The sequence below is a fragment of the Harpia harpyja genome, chromosome 19 (assembly GCF_026419915.1).
Source record: "Harpia harpyja isolate bHarHar1 chromosome 19, bHarHar1 primary haplotype, whole genome shotgun sequence".
Taxonomy (NCBI): domain Eukaryota; kingdom Metazoa; phylum Chordata; class Aves; order Accipitriformes; family Accipitridae; genus Harpia; species Harpia harpyja.
This window is the reverse complement of record NC_068958.1, coordinates 1,125,149-1,139,587: the sequence shown is the minus strand read 5'-3', so window position 1 is coordinate 1,139,587 and position 14,439 is coordinate 1,125,149. Positions and strand designations below refer to the sequence as shown.

At 40.2% G+C, this 14,439-nt stretch overlaps 2 protein-coding genes across 4 annotated transcripts in view; both read right to left on the bottom strand.

Annotated features, from left to right (window-relative positions):
- The window catches only part of HSPA5 (heat shock protein family A (Hsp70) member 5), a 101,047-nt gene extending 100,408 nt beyond the window's left edge, over positions 1 to 639 (bottom strand). The window contains exon 1 of the mRNA XM_052815901.1: positions 628 to 639. The gene's annotated coding sequence lies outside the window, so the exon portion shown is untranslated. The remainder of the gene's footprint in view (positions 1 to 627) is intronic.
- MAPKAP1 (MAPK associated protein 1) overlaps positions 1 to 14,439 on the bottom strand; it is a 109,411-nt gene that overhangs the window by 40,975 nt on the left and 53,997 nt on the right. For all 3 annotated transcript variants that reach the window (XM_052815908.1, XM_052815907.1, XM_052815909.1), the window contains exon 7: positions 6,879 to 6,988. In XM_052815908.1, coding sequence (XP_052671868.1) covers positions 6,879 to 6,988 — 110 coding nt within the window. The remainder of the gene's footprint in view (positions 1 to 6,878; positions 6,989 to 14,439) is intronic.

Sequence of the window (14,439 nt, the reverse complement as noted above, 5' to 3'; positions counted from 1 at the left end):
AAGACATGAAATCTGACATTAAAAGTGGTGCTTAGACTGATATGTTAGAAAGTGAATTTTCAAACAAAACTCAGATCTCTTTTCCCTAGTTGCTTTCTGAATGGAAGATGAGCCTCATGTTTGCAGCAGCACTCTTTGTTTTGAGCTTCTGTTCCCGAAGTTCTGAAGGATAACTTAACAGCTCTGTGTGAACAAATCTGAAATACAGGAATAATAAACCACTACAGAACACAGTTTTGTAATAAGTTGTGCTGCTTGCCACAGCTCCGAGTTACTGGGTGATGGAACAGATTATTTTAACTGGCCTTTGCAGCTATAATTCCTCTAGTTCTGTTGTAGAGACTAAAATATGATATGGAGGCTTTTATTTTTATGTCCTATCCCTGTTTCTTGAATTTTTCTCTTTCCTTATTCAACTTCCTGTGGCAGTGAGATAATACACTTATCCAGACTAGTAAGATTATTTTAGACTATTTTCGGTCACTTTGCACATTTTAAAGAATGCAAAAAGCACTAGTTGACAGCTGTTAGGGACTTGAATGTTATTGTAAAGCAGCTGTTTTCATTTATAGAAAAAGTATTAGTCTTTCTCCAAACTGAACAGAATACTAAGTTAATAACTCTCACCCTAACCTACGGAAAATACAGGTCATGTCTGTGAAATGTTGGCAGAAGGTATTGTTTATTACAATTAAACTCGTATAGCATTTTGTTCTTAAAAGGATTGAGCATTTCTGGTTCAGGGATGTTTGCAGTTTGAAGCAGCTATTAAATAATAATCAGTAGCATGTTCACCCTGCAAAGAATTTCTACTTAAAATCAGGCAAGATTAATCAGACAAGGCTTCTCTCTTCACAAGAAATTTCAAATGAAGAGAGGCTGACATGGACCAGAAACAGGCAGGATTATTCTAACATTTCAGCATTTTACATTGTTTAGTTTTGTCTCTCATTTCCTCCTAGGAACATTCAGTTTTTATATACTGACATCGATGCTTAATTTGTTTGAAAACAAAGCCTCTGTACACATTCTCTCTGCATTCTTATTTACCTTACATTAGTATTTATAGTCCATTCAGTCAAGCTCTGGAGGAAAAGGCAACTGGCATCCCAGAGAATATATTTGTTGAAGAGCAAAAGGAATGAGACAGCTCAAAGGCAAGGAAGACAACTTTCAAGTGTACATATAGTTCCTGCACATATTTAATTTGAGAATCACCATGGCATCAAGATACACAAAGTATCAAGAATGAAGTCATCATCTTTCTTATGTTCTTAAAATTGTAAGCCATGCAAACATATTTTATAGAAAATATTGAATGCAGGCTTTAGTGCAGATATAAAAAGCCTGATAAGATCTACTTGCCTACTGCACATAGTGGGATGCTGTCAGACCCAGTCTTAGCTGTGCTGTGGTATCTGAACATAAGGGTCTCTGCATTTCATCTTGGAAAAACTGCTTTCCTTGGTCCAACTGAGTGCCTTCCTAAAAAGTAGCATTTACAATGTACATCTACCATAACCTAAATTCCTAGGCTAACTGGGTAACACGTAAGTATTGGTAAAAGTAAGACCAGCAGAAATAGACACCAGATTGATTGTGTAGGAAAATCATTTAGCAGTAAAGCAAATCAAGTTATATTGCTAATGGTATTTTACAGTTATGCAACACGATCTGTGTGACCTACAAAACTCTCTGCAAAGCATGAGGGTGGGATTTTAAAGCATGCCTAATATCTACCTTTTTTAGAAGTTAATATTAAGACTCTTACTGATTTCTAGGGAGCAGAATTATACCAAGTACTAAACCACCCAAATCTCCCCTTCTAAAAAGGCTTTTCAAGACTTCATTACTGTATCTGTCCAAAATCCAGACAGCACCATATCTGACATTTTCACTGATAAATTCAGGAAGAACGAGAAGTTCTTATGCTCATGATTTCAAGCATGTGATTCCCTTTCTGTAGATCTGCCACATTGCAGACCAATTTTATATTTAAACTATCAGCTGCTGGAGTGCTCACAATGTTCAAAAACATTCTCAAAGAGATCTAGACATGGCAAGGTTATACAAAGCAATCCTTAAACTATCTGTGGATCTTGGGGTTCTCCACAGGACCTTTGTCCCAGCATCTCAGCACTGCCCAGGCCAACGTGATATGCACAGCAAGGTCTCTGCAGCACTGAAGGGAGCTGTCAGCTTTTCTGCCCCCACTGCTGCAGCCCGCTGTGGTTAGGGTTATCTCCCCATCCTTAGCCTCTTTCTCTCCCATTCTGGCTATTTTGAGAAAACTCTCTTGCGTGAGAGGCATCACTGAACCTCCCTCAAGGTGGTCCATCGCTGGATTAGACCAGCCTCCTCTGGGAGCTCATTCCACAACCAAGCGTCCTTTATTTCCAGCTCTCATGTAAAATATGCATGGGCAATACATGCTGCTGAGCACGCAATAGGTTAAACAAATTGATGATAAAGTATTCTACTTAGTTATTTTTCATTACCATAAGAAAACATCAATTACATTTTCTATTTTATGAGTGTACACAAGGGAATCCATAACAATAACAGAGAGGTTGTATGACTGTTTTTGCTGCTTCTTTCCTAAGCAAAAAGAACAGTTCGTTTTTAAAGACAATGAAACCAGCCCACAGAAAAGGCAGGCACACCAGCATATCTGCATAGACAGTTCCTATCCTGATTTATCCAGCCTGACTCCAACTAATTAAACATCTGCCTCAACAATTTCCTCTGCAGATTTATCTTCTCCAGTATGTAGCACTGACTGGCTGTTACAGGCTTTTCCCTAACTTGCAGCCATTGCCACGTACTTCTTCCAGTTGGTTATTTGGGCACGTGGCAAGAGATGATACAGTATTCCCATTAACCCCCTGCTGCTGCCTGTTGTGGGACAGGTCACCAGGCTCCCAAAGCACGGCTTCAGTACAATCATGTCCTCTATGAAACGACTTAAGGGCTGCAGTTCTCTCAGCTATAACACATACAGGTTATTTTACCACCTGCATTTCCTGTTGATTGACTCAAAAATTATTATTTAAAAAAGGTCAGAGTTCATACATCTAAGGCAAAAGCCTTGTGACACTAAGAAAGGAAAACTGCAAGCAATGTGAAATAGTTTGAATAGTTTGCAATAATTTTATCTAACATAATATCTAAATAGAGCTAGGTGCAATCAGAATATTGCTTCCATTTTTTTCATGCCGCTTTCTATGAAACAAAGGTTATACCCCACTTCTATCTCCTTCTACTGACCGGTATATCTTCCTGCAATAAATAATCTTTGGCTTGAAGTTAAATTACAGTCAAAAGTCTTTCTTTGGCTTTCGTCTTTTCAAAAAAAGGGATTTTGAAATAAACACATTGACATTTTTTACAGATGTAGTTCACACTACAGCTACGCGAATGCCGGTGCACGTGCTCAAACAGAACGTGCGGAAACCTGGGCTCCGCGCGACCCTTCGTCAAGAGAAACTTTCTGTCATTAACAGCCTTGTGCTCCAGGAGGTAGGCAAGGGCTGGTAGCTGCAAGGATGGTAATGGCACTTTTAAACAAAAATCAAAAATAGAGAAGCTCAGGTGGTCATCACCTCACAGAGGTGACTGATGCATATGGATTTTCAGGAACTTGCGACTCAATAGCTTGTTGAAAAACCTACTTGTAAGCTGCAGACTACTGGCTGAATAAAACAGAGAAAGCTAGTCTAGTGTTTTAGCCGTGGTCATGCTGGAACATCTCCTTCCTGACTATACAACAAAAATTCTTCAATTTCTTCCTCACCCAAAAAAGCCAACCAAGATTTGCGTTTTCCTACAAACACAGGACCAATTTGAAAAATGTCATGTAAGTCAGTGGTGAAAATAGGTCAGAAAGCAATTTCTTATACAAGTACTTGGAAAGAGCATAAGCTGTAAACATAATGAACTTGTTTGTCCTGTGAAGACCGGTCTGGAAGCATATTGAAAATGTGCAGAAAAGTTCATAGGCATTTCAGTTTCATTAAACTATTACAAAAGCTTTAAATAAACATGTTAAGTCTATTTTCGGTTAGTACTTTTTAAAAATCAGAACAATCAACTTAAAAGGAAGCATTGCTGAATGAGAAGAAATGCTTTTCTTAAATTATGTCTTATCTTTTATTCAGAACTTTGACATCCTAATCCACTGCTTAATAATGACTTGAAGTACAATGGCACAGGACCGTACTGTGCTAATAGTCTGATATTAAATTCCATTTATCTGTGCATCTCCCAGTGAAAGTAAGGGGCATATCCACTCCAAATATGAAGAATCTGGTGGTAGATGAAGAATGATGACAAAATCCTTTCCTACCCCGGCTCCAGTCTACCCATGCCTCCTGCGATGGCATCCTGAGCCTGTCCTTTAGCCCAGGCAGCGTTTCCACCCGGCTCTGCTAACGGCAGCAGAAGGGACTGTGAAAGGCTTGTTTTGGATGCAGAGGGCAGCGCAAGCAAGAGGATCCCTCTGTGCAGACAGCTGCAATTTCTGCTGTTTTAAAGATGACAGGCAAGACCCTCCAAAACCCCACTACCTACCCCCGCAAAGTGTGCTGACTGATGAATCACGGTTTTGGATAAAGGAAGTAACTGGGAATAAGGGAAGTTTTGAATAAGGGAAGATAATTCTCATTAAAAAAATTTAATTTGTGGTTTACCAATTTAATACATAAATACCTAATTTGAGAAGTCTCCTCACCCATGTGACACTATTACATGACAATTTCAATAATGCATTATGACTGCTCACCAACATTTAAAAAATAAAACAAAAAAAAGTATTTCATTTATGAAATTCAGTAAAATGGGAATTCAAGCAGAAACCTTTCCCTAGAGGGATCACTCTTCTCGCAGTGACTCCAATTCATGAAGCTTGCAGCTGCAGGTCCTAATTCTGGACATATCTGTACACAACTGAAATCTGCAAGCAACACCAACTATTTCAAGAAATCCAATTACATGTTCAAAAGTAAACATACTTATAAGTAACCAAAAGGTTTTTAGTCGTGACTTCTACTGCGGTTATATCCACAGCAGGGATGATGGTCATATCTCAAAAGAGGTGAGATGTCACATGGATAATTTATAAAAAGTAAATTGAAACGATTTCTTATACAATTAGAAAAAACCCAAATGATACATACATGCTTATATACCGTTACTACAAAGGTTTCTGAGCAGAAGTGACAAGACAGTAGAAATGAATGTATTGGCTGAAGGAATAAAAGACAGGTCCATTCCATTTCTAAACTACTGAGCAAAATTAACAAAATAAAAGCAAAACCAAATTTCAAATGGACCAAGAGTGAAACATCTGTTACTCGAAGGAGGAAAGTAGTTTAAAGACTGAGCTAAGTGAATCCTTTAGCCACCTCCCTTCAGGGAAGAGAAATCTGACCCCAGGAAATAAATAAAAGTCACCCAAAAAGTGAACAAAAGAGGTGTTTGAAAAAAACAGAACACCATTCATCGCAGCTAACGACTTGTTCATTATGAGTGATGATGGATAAAGACTTCTCACGCTGAGATGAAATCAAGATTTATATGCATTGTTTCCTCTCCCAACTTGTGGGAAGATCATCATCATTTAATTCTATCTCTGCGGCCAGTGATGGGCATCCAGAGAGCTGGTTATCAAACGGCGCAGTCAGCTGGCAAAAGCCGAAACGTGCAGTTGGCACATCTGGACCGAGCCGCCACAGCCGAGGGTGAACAATGACTCCTGGCCAGCGGCCAAATTGCTGCAGACGCTGGCGGGTCTCATCTACAACCACCCCTACCAGCATCTCTCTCTCTCTCTCCCCCCTCCCACCTTTTTTTTTTTTTTTTTTTTTTTTACGAGAATCAGATTTTCATTGCTTCATTCAATTGCTCTCCTCTGCCATTTTTTACAGCTCTTATCGTTCCCTTGGAATATGGCCTTGAGACAGCTCATCCGTGTCCTTCACTGTGTTATCTCTTCTAACTTTTATTAAAACTTCAGCTCTCATCTGAAGATAGCTAATTAAATCCATGACAGATTATACACTCGTTTAAAAACTGCACTGAACTACTTTTTCTAAAGAGAACAGGGTTTATTTTCTTTTCCATAGTTAAAACTAAGGGTATATAAGGAGGTTTCATTCATTTACAAAGACAAGATCCTTATCTTTATCTAGTATATAGATAGGTTTATATTAAAGTTCCTTTGTTGCGTGACAAGACTCGGTGCAATTTCTCACAGTAATTATTTCCTTGTTGCTGGAAAGACCTCTCAGCCTTATACTTTTGAAATATATATACTAACGTATATGTGAATGCACATTTACACCCTGGAAAAGCATTGCTCTAAAATATAAATGCAAGTACTATAAATTTTCTTTTTTTAAGTGTTGATATGTCTTAACTATAAAAGTACTATTTTGACAACATTGCAGAAAGTAAATTTTTCTTTTTCACTACAAGTAACGATGAATCCTTTAAATTATTTAAAATCATACTAAGCATCATTTTCTTACATAAATTAAAAGTGTACAAATTCTATCAAGGACTGGTCTTACTGTACTTCCACCCATCATCTCAAATTACCACTAGCTGGACTTGAATGCAAATGGCTTTGTTATCATAAATAAATATTTGCAGTAATGGATATACTGCTCTGCAGCAAACATTATGCAGCTCCTCCACTGTCTGCTTTTTGCCAGTATCTAGAACACAAACCTGTGCACAGAACTGCTTTTGAGTGGTGCTGAAAATCACAATACCCACTGAAAAAAAAATTGAGCATCTTTCACAACAGTTAAAAAGAGATATAAAATATGCTCATGGAAAAACACCCTACCCTTCAGAAAATACGATAAATAACCCACCTGAGCCTCTCTGTGATCCCTTCCTTCTCTTTAAGGCCTTTTGTAAGATATCCTTCATGGTGACCTTCATACTGTCCACCTGAATAAGTGAGAATCCATGAGCAGCATTTCTGCAAGACAGATGCACATGCATTTTTACAAAATAATCATCATCAGGCAGCTCACTGCAATTTTCCTTAGTTTCAAGCAAAGGACTTGTTAGGCACAACAATTAACAAAGTTGTGCTGTAAAAGTAAGTTAAAAGGAGAAACTGAGCAAACTCCCTTAGGCAGAGACAAAAATGGATTGAGATCCAAGGTGTGTAAGGATTTTCCTAATTTATCTTTATTTTTGATCAATTTGTGTTCATCATTAAAAAAGAAAAATGAGCAAATGTACCTGCGGAGCTCCTCCACTACTCATTATTAAGTATCTGCTAGGCGTTTCACAGTGCATACAAGAGAAACAGTTTGCAATGTCATTTTCATATGTGTCCTGATGGCAGATGTAACAAGTCATTAAGGAGAAGTGGAAGAACAACACTCAAAATAATAGCAGCTTTTCAGCACTGTTCATGTATAGCATTATTTCAAACGTAAGTAACGTGCTTTCTTTGGACACGTTTTTGTGACCATCACGGCACAAGATCTCCCAGAAAGGCTTCCAACAGCAGGGTACATGTCCTGGCCATTGCCTGCTGGAGAGCCCACATTTGGGGGAAACACCGCAAACAGCTGGGGGGTGGTTACGGAAGGTACCGCCAGGCAAATACTGAAAGTGGCATCACTGGGGAAGCAGAGGAGATGACAGTATAATAGAAGAGATACTGGATTAATATATCAGCAAATTTTGCCCCTTAGACCTTGCAGTCAATCTCTGCTCATGTCAGTAGATGTCACTGCAGACAGTTAGCACAGAAATTTGAGAGCTGCTAGGCACCCACAGGGAGAGATTTGCACTGCATGGAAAAAAACTGTTTTGCAAAGCTATTTAGACAGGAGGAGGAGCTTTGTATCTGGCAACTAGGAATTTTAATCAGGGAGTAGAGCTCTATATGAATATCACAGCTGGAATATTTTTGAAAGCAACTGGCAGTGAAAAGCAATCCAAGCAACACAATTACATCATTAAAACCAAGACCAACAAGTTTGAGTTCGGATCACTTCAGACGTGCCATCCCCAGCCCAGATGACTAAATGACATCTTCAAGCCCTCATCACACAGGAACACTTCCTCCTGGCCACTGGCTGCAGCGCAGACCCGGTGGCCAGCGAACTCCCTGCCTGGGCATGCACTGGCCACCGGCTTGCGGTCCTGCAGCTCGCTCGCGCTCTTCTCGTGCCTGTCGGAACGGCAAGCACACGCTGTCCCCTTTTACCCCACTCACGGCACAGAGCTACCTTATTTACCCCAGTTAAGCTTTTCAGCTCAACATCATCTGCCAAGAGTGGCTGGAACAGGCTGAAGAGACAGTCAAGAAATCCACAACGGGTGGTCATTTTTGCATTGCAAAAAATAAAAAAGCCTGCCACACTGTAAGTAAGGTATCAGATGGGTCTGTTTTCAGAGCATCCCCCAGCTCCTCGGGCAGCTCAGCCCCGGGCTCCTCGCCCCACAGCAGACAGTCCCACAAGTCACTGGAATAAAACGGCGTATCCTTCTCGTCAGTTGCAAGTTAGTCTCATCTGAATTTCATTCTCAATTCCCTTTGTTCCTGGCAAAATGAAACTGCCTAAAAGCCCCAAATTTATGTTCTCTAGACCATTTATTATTTATAACTCTATCTTACTCGTCTTCAAATATTCCCAACCTTTTCATGCATCTACTTTTTCCCTCTATTTCTGCCATGTGTTTAACACAGAAGGAGCAGAACTGAGCCCACTACTCCACATGAGGGAGTACCATCCATGCCTGCAGTGGTGAGATTGCCATCCTTGGTACAGCCCAAGGATTCAGGGGGTTTGACTAATGCCATACAGCGATCAGAGACCTTCCTAAACTCTTTACTGATGAGCAGACCTTCCCTTAAGCTGCTACAGAGCCCTGCAACATGCACGAGCACCGCACATCATCTTGCCTTTGCCCAGCAGCTTCCCGGTCGTTCACCTTCCTTCCTGAAGTCATTATAGCTCTAGTCTGAACTGACCTGCTGAGCTAAATTTAGTAGATTTTTTTAAGTGAAAAACCTCTTCTACAATTATACTATAATTACAAAAAGGAAACTACCTTTGTGCTTTTATTTAAATGACACAATGTTTGTCAATGAAGCGCTAAAGAAAAGCCTTGCACACTGGACCCAACCATCAGAACACCGATTCAAAAGACATCTGGTGCCTTCAGGTAATTCATATAATGCACTGCAATATGGAAAGAAGGTTTCCAGAGAACTGCAACCAAAATACAGGAAAATAAATTAAAATACTGCAGAAAAAAACCCAACAGCAAAGGTGAGGAAAGTCTTCCAAAACCCTCTATGGCCAAAACGACTGCAGTCACAATTTTTTTTTTTTTTTTTCCTTCAGTACAAAATGTTTTTCAAATGTGTTTTCCCACAAACAAAGCCAGGCTGCAGCCCGGATCAGCCCCGCTTCCCGCTGGGCGTGAAGCAACCGACAGCAACCGACCATGGCTGACCCAGCTCGGGGCTGCTCATACCAACATGTATCTGGAACCTCCCGAAAATGGAAGATTGTCTTTTGATTCCTGACACTTCAGCTGCTAAAGAGCACATGCTGCTGTTGATCCCGCTTGCGTTTCAGGCCATCCCGACTTGGTCGATTCTTCCTATTGAGCAGCTGGCCTGAGAACTGTCAGACTAATTTTCCTGACACTCTATTACTAACTCATGCCTGAGCCACGGCCATTCTTTGCCTCAGAAGCTGGATCTCATCCCAGAACAATCTTTAAAAGTTTATTTTACTGATCAAAGCAAAATAAGAAAAAGCTCTGTGTTTTACTATATTTAGTGTGCTATCCAGTACGCGAGACTTTGGCAAGAGCAGTGAAATGTAAAGCGCACCCTGCATTTGTAAACTTTTGGATATTTGCTCTGGAACAGAGCCAGCGGGTCTGAAACGCCCGTCCCAGTTCAGACGCGTGATTCTCCCCTTCCTTTGCTCCGGCTCACTAAGCGTGCAGCGCTGTTTTTCTCTAACAATACAGCACAGAACCTCAGTAACGACATTTTAGCACTCAGCAAACCCACAAATCTGCGCCGAGAGCAGATTTAAGCCCAGACCAAAGAGATTCTGCCGTCATCCTGGGGTCAGACCAGCGTGTCAGAGCACATTTCCTGCGCCGCAGAGGAGGAGAAGCCCCGCGCCGTCCCCGGCGCGCTGGAGCGCTGTCAAACAGGCAGGGAGTCTTGGAGCCACCCTCCGCACTGGATCGCCTAAAACATCATCAATCTGCTGCAACCCGCCTTTATGTGAAAATAGCACAGTGAGGCTCTTCTGGAAGAAATACACACCCCAGCTCACCTTGCCAGCTTCCCGGTTATGCTCTGCATTGATAATGTGCACGGACTGTCCTCGCTCAACCTAATTCCAGCATATCCTTAATTACAATTATAAATTACACGTTTTAGCTTACTCTGCTAACGTGTGATACCTTTATTTTAAGTCAACACACTAGAAAACGGGACAGACAAGAAGATGCTATTCAATCAATTAAAACTGCTGCTTACAAATTGGAAGCCAAAGAAATTCCTTAGCTTGTATTTTCTGTCACTTTGCAAAAACATACCTGGGTGACAAGGTTAAATCAAGCAAAGGAAATCCCTGGCACTTATCATCCACAGGCATTACTGATAAATTGTGCAGTGGAGGAATAAAGGATTACCTTCTGTATTTTTTCATTACACTTTTCTTTTGTTACAGAATACATAAATCCATTGTGGCACAATGTAATATGTATCATCGTGCTACACCTGTGGACGTTTCATAACGGCTGCCATGTCTGTGCAGTCAGGAATGATAAGTGAACCACCCGTGAATGTTAATGATAGTGATCATTCTGCGGTAACTTGGCTCTCCATCTTCTTTTACAGCCTCAGTGCTGGAGCCAGGGTGGCAAGGTTCAGAAGAGGAAAAAGAAAACAACAGAAGAGGCAAGAGCTTCGGCAGGCTGACGCCGGGGTGTTGCCTGGGGGGGAAGATGCTCAGAGGCAGTGTGGAAACGGGCAGTGTCCTCTCCATGGGCTCTGTTTGTGCAACAAATTAAACCCCAACACTCAAAGGACAAAAGGCTTCTGTTCTGAACGAGAAACAAACTTTTCCAAAAGCCGCCTTTCCAATCCGGAGCAATTGTTTTTTTAAATTTATTTTCAATTTTTTTTTTTTTTTAAACACTCAAGTGGAATTTATAGCACTTAAAGCTTGCTGCAAAAAATGGTTGGCATGGTTGAAAGTGTCTGTGAATGACCAAGAACGGTTTCCACTTGATCAGCACAAAGTCAAGTGAAGACTAAAAATCCCAGTTGACGCAATGTACTTAACTTAAGCTGGGTAATTTTTAAGACAAGTACACAGTGATATGAACCAGAATAACTATGCCAGCCACAATTTTTATTCTGAGCTCTAAATAATGTTGCTTTTGTTCATCTCAGGTTAGCCTTGGATAACTCTGTGCTCTTGAGTTTAATTGGCTATATTTTGACACTACTATAAGCTATCATTAGACACCCAACAAGTCAGCTTCCTGCTCTGACTCCTTTCTTGGGGTCCTACCCCTCCCTATTCACTATCCTGGGAGCCTACCTTCTGAACTTTGGCACCTACATTAACTCTCTTGAATTTGCATTTTATGAATATTCTAAAAGATACTGTGTAAATTACCTGCACCCATGTAAAAACTGGTAACAGGCCTTTTGGGGAGTGCTTCTGTAATCTAAGTAAAAAACACATTTCAAAGCTTTGAATTGAATTCGTAAGTGTATTATGAAAGCCTGGTATTTAAAAAATGTTTCAAACCTTAATCTATCAGGTATAGCAGAGGTGCTGCTTTGAAAAACACATATATAATAGTCAAAGCAATTTAAACATAATATCAAAACAGAAAAAAGGTGCTACAGAGCAGAGGAACTGTATGCCAAATTTAATCTGTGTGCCAACTGGCAGCTGAGCTACAACTCCTAGAAACACCATTAGATCGAGTATGTCAAGTTGCGATAATAAAATTTCCAAGGGAAAAAGCCCTAATGATAGTACAGCCTTACTTTAAGCTACCTTTGCTCAGAGTCTTTCAGGTATTACTTCATCATCTCAAGAAGTCTGCATTTACATGAATGCAGCGCTTTGACTCCTCCTGACAAATCATACTCGACATCAAAGAGGGCTGTTTGCGAATGCCGTGTTTGACATTGGACAAAGTACTGCTTTCCACAACAGACATTTTCCAAAAACATAACTCGCTAGACTAATGGGCAGTTAGAAGCCAGAATGACTGCCCTCCGTCTTCTCCTTGTGTAACTTTGCCAGAGTCCTTGGAACTTGCCAAATTCGGTCATGCCTGCTTAGCTTGCTCGACTGATTGTGCCAGAAAAGAAAATAAGACACAGATGTATTTGAGCTCTTTGAGATGCCAGTAAGAGAGACAGCTAATGGCTTCATTTCGACCCTCCCCTACCAGCTGGGCACAGGTGGGGGGATAATGAGGTCCCTCTCCCTAATCAAACTCAATTATTTACTACTCTATATAGCCACAAAGACATTCACATTCAGCTCAGAATATAAAATGCACTGTGGGCTACTTCCAACCACCGCCACTGGGTATTTATAACTAACTCAAGTGGCTAAGAGTTTGCCTTGGCAGGAGTTTAAGTGTATAAAGTTCTGCAAACTGTTTCTGCTCAAACATGTCCTGCTGAAACGGGGTCCCTGGCGAGGTTCCATAACTGTCAGCTCGGTAACTGCACAACATCTGAAAATATATCCAAGATGCAGGATGGGTGAAATCTGAAATAAAACACCATGCTTCATCATGAAGCTTCTCAGAGGCATCAACTTTCTTCAACAGTGATTCAATATTAATAAACATTACAAGTCACAAGCCTGACACAGCAGCAGCTGAAATACTTCAGCATGAAGAGGAAAAAAAGAGATGCAAAATATAAAAACACAATTACATGCACTAGTAGAACGACAGGGAAGGAAGAAGATGTAGAATTTACAACAAATCCCTACAAAAATAAGACAGCACACACACTTAAACTCATAGAAGTAACAATCTTTTGATCAAGTGATGATCAAGTATTGTCTATTCTAGGGGACACATTAAAAATTCTAATTTAACTCTATTTACAAATAACTACTTACACAGGAAGTACAAGCAATTTCGAATTAACATGTGCTCTCAGAAAAGCACTACTTCTTATGATGCAGTTCTCCTATTTCTAATCAGCAGGACCTCCCAAGTTAGAAGGAAGGTGCTCACATGAGCACAAATTATGTTAAAGCAAAAGATTTCACGTTTCTTTTGCAGGATTTGCAGCTGGACCTTAAATCCTGCTCAAGCACCAGTCAGTGAACTGCTGCCCAGGCCAGGATCCTGCTGAGATCCCTGGGCTCCACACGGGAACACTGGTTCCACCTCCTCCGACCTAATGTCCAAAATCTGAGACCAGATTTGTTCATTGCATTTAAAATACCAATCCCTATTTATGTACTGAGTACAGGCAACAGGAGTTTAGGTAGGAGGCAGTTGAGAAAGAAAGGGGACTTTTTCCAGATGAGAAATCATCAACAATTTAGAATCTTCTTAACTGGTCTACCTGCAATAAACGCTTGTGATCCTTTATGATTGCATGGAATTAGAATAGAATTTTCTATATGCCTGCTGGTATTTTTCTGGGGATACTGAAAATGCAGGATTACCTTGAAAATAAAACAACCATAGAATCATAAAATTTAAAAAAATCAAATTCATGGCAATAGCATTAACTCTAGAGAAATGCATGCAGGTGAAAGAGATATTCCCTCTTTCAGATAAAACACGCAGCATTCTTCGGTCAGGTGGAAGGCACTAAATATTCTGCAATTCCACAGGCAGAAAAGTCAGTTGCCTGGCTCAACTGCGTGACTGTAACCTGCATAAGCCAAAAATGGACCTTGTAAAAGGACTGGCGAGACTGCTTCATTTCCTCCCTGTATCAGCTTCCACATGACTGCATCCAGTTCAGCACAGCTGAATATGTTTACCTTGAACAACTTATTTGTAAATACTGTGGACAGAATATTTTATTTTCCAGTGACCTAATGCAGTGGAATAAAGTGAATGGGCCTTTGGGAAACACACGTGGAATTTCTGAAAATTTCTTTCAGTAGGATGGCTTTAGAACATCTCCAAGAAACACAGTACACAATAAAGAATATAAAAGTGTAATTAAAGAGGTCGGAATTTTTTTTTAAATGTCTGATTATTCAAAACTGGAAGCAGCTTTATGGCTATGAAATGTAAGTAATCCTTTATAAATTAAAAAATGCCCAATAACCAAGAAAACCCTATTAGAATTTCCATTTCAAGAGATCCAAACATGAAATATTTTTCCCAAGAACTGACTTATGCTAATAGTATTTTGTTACA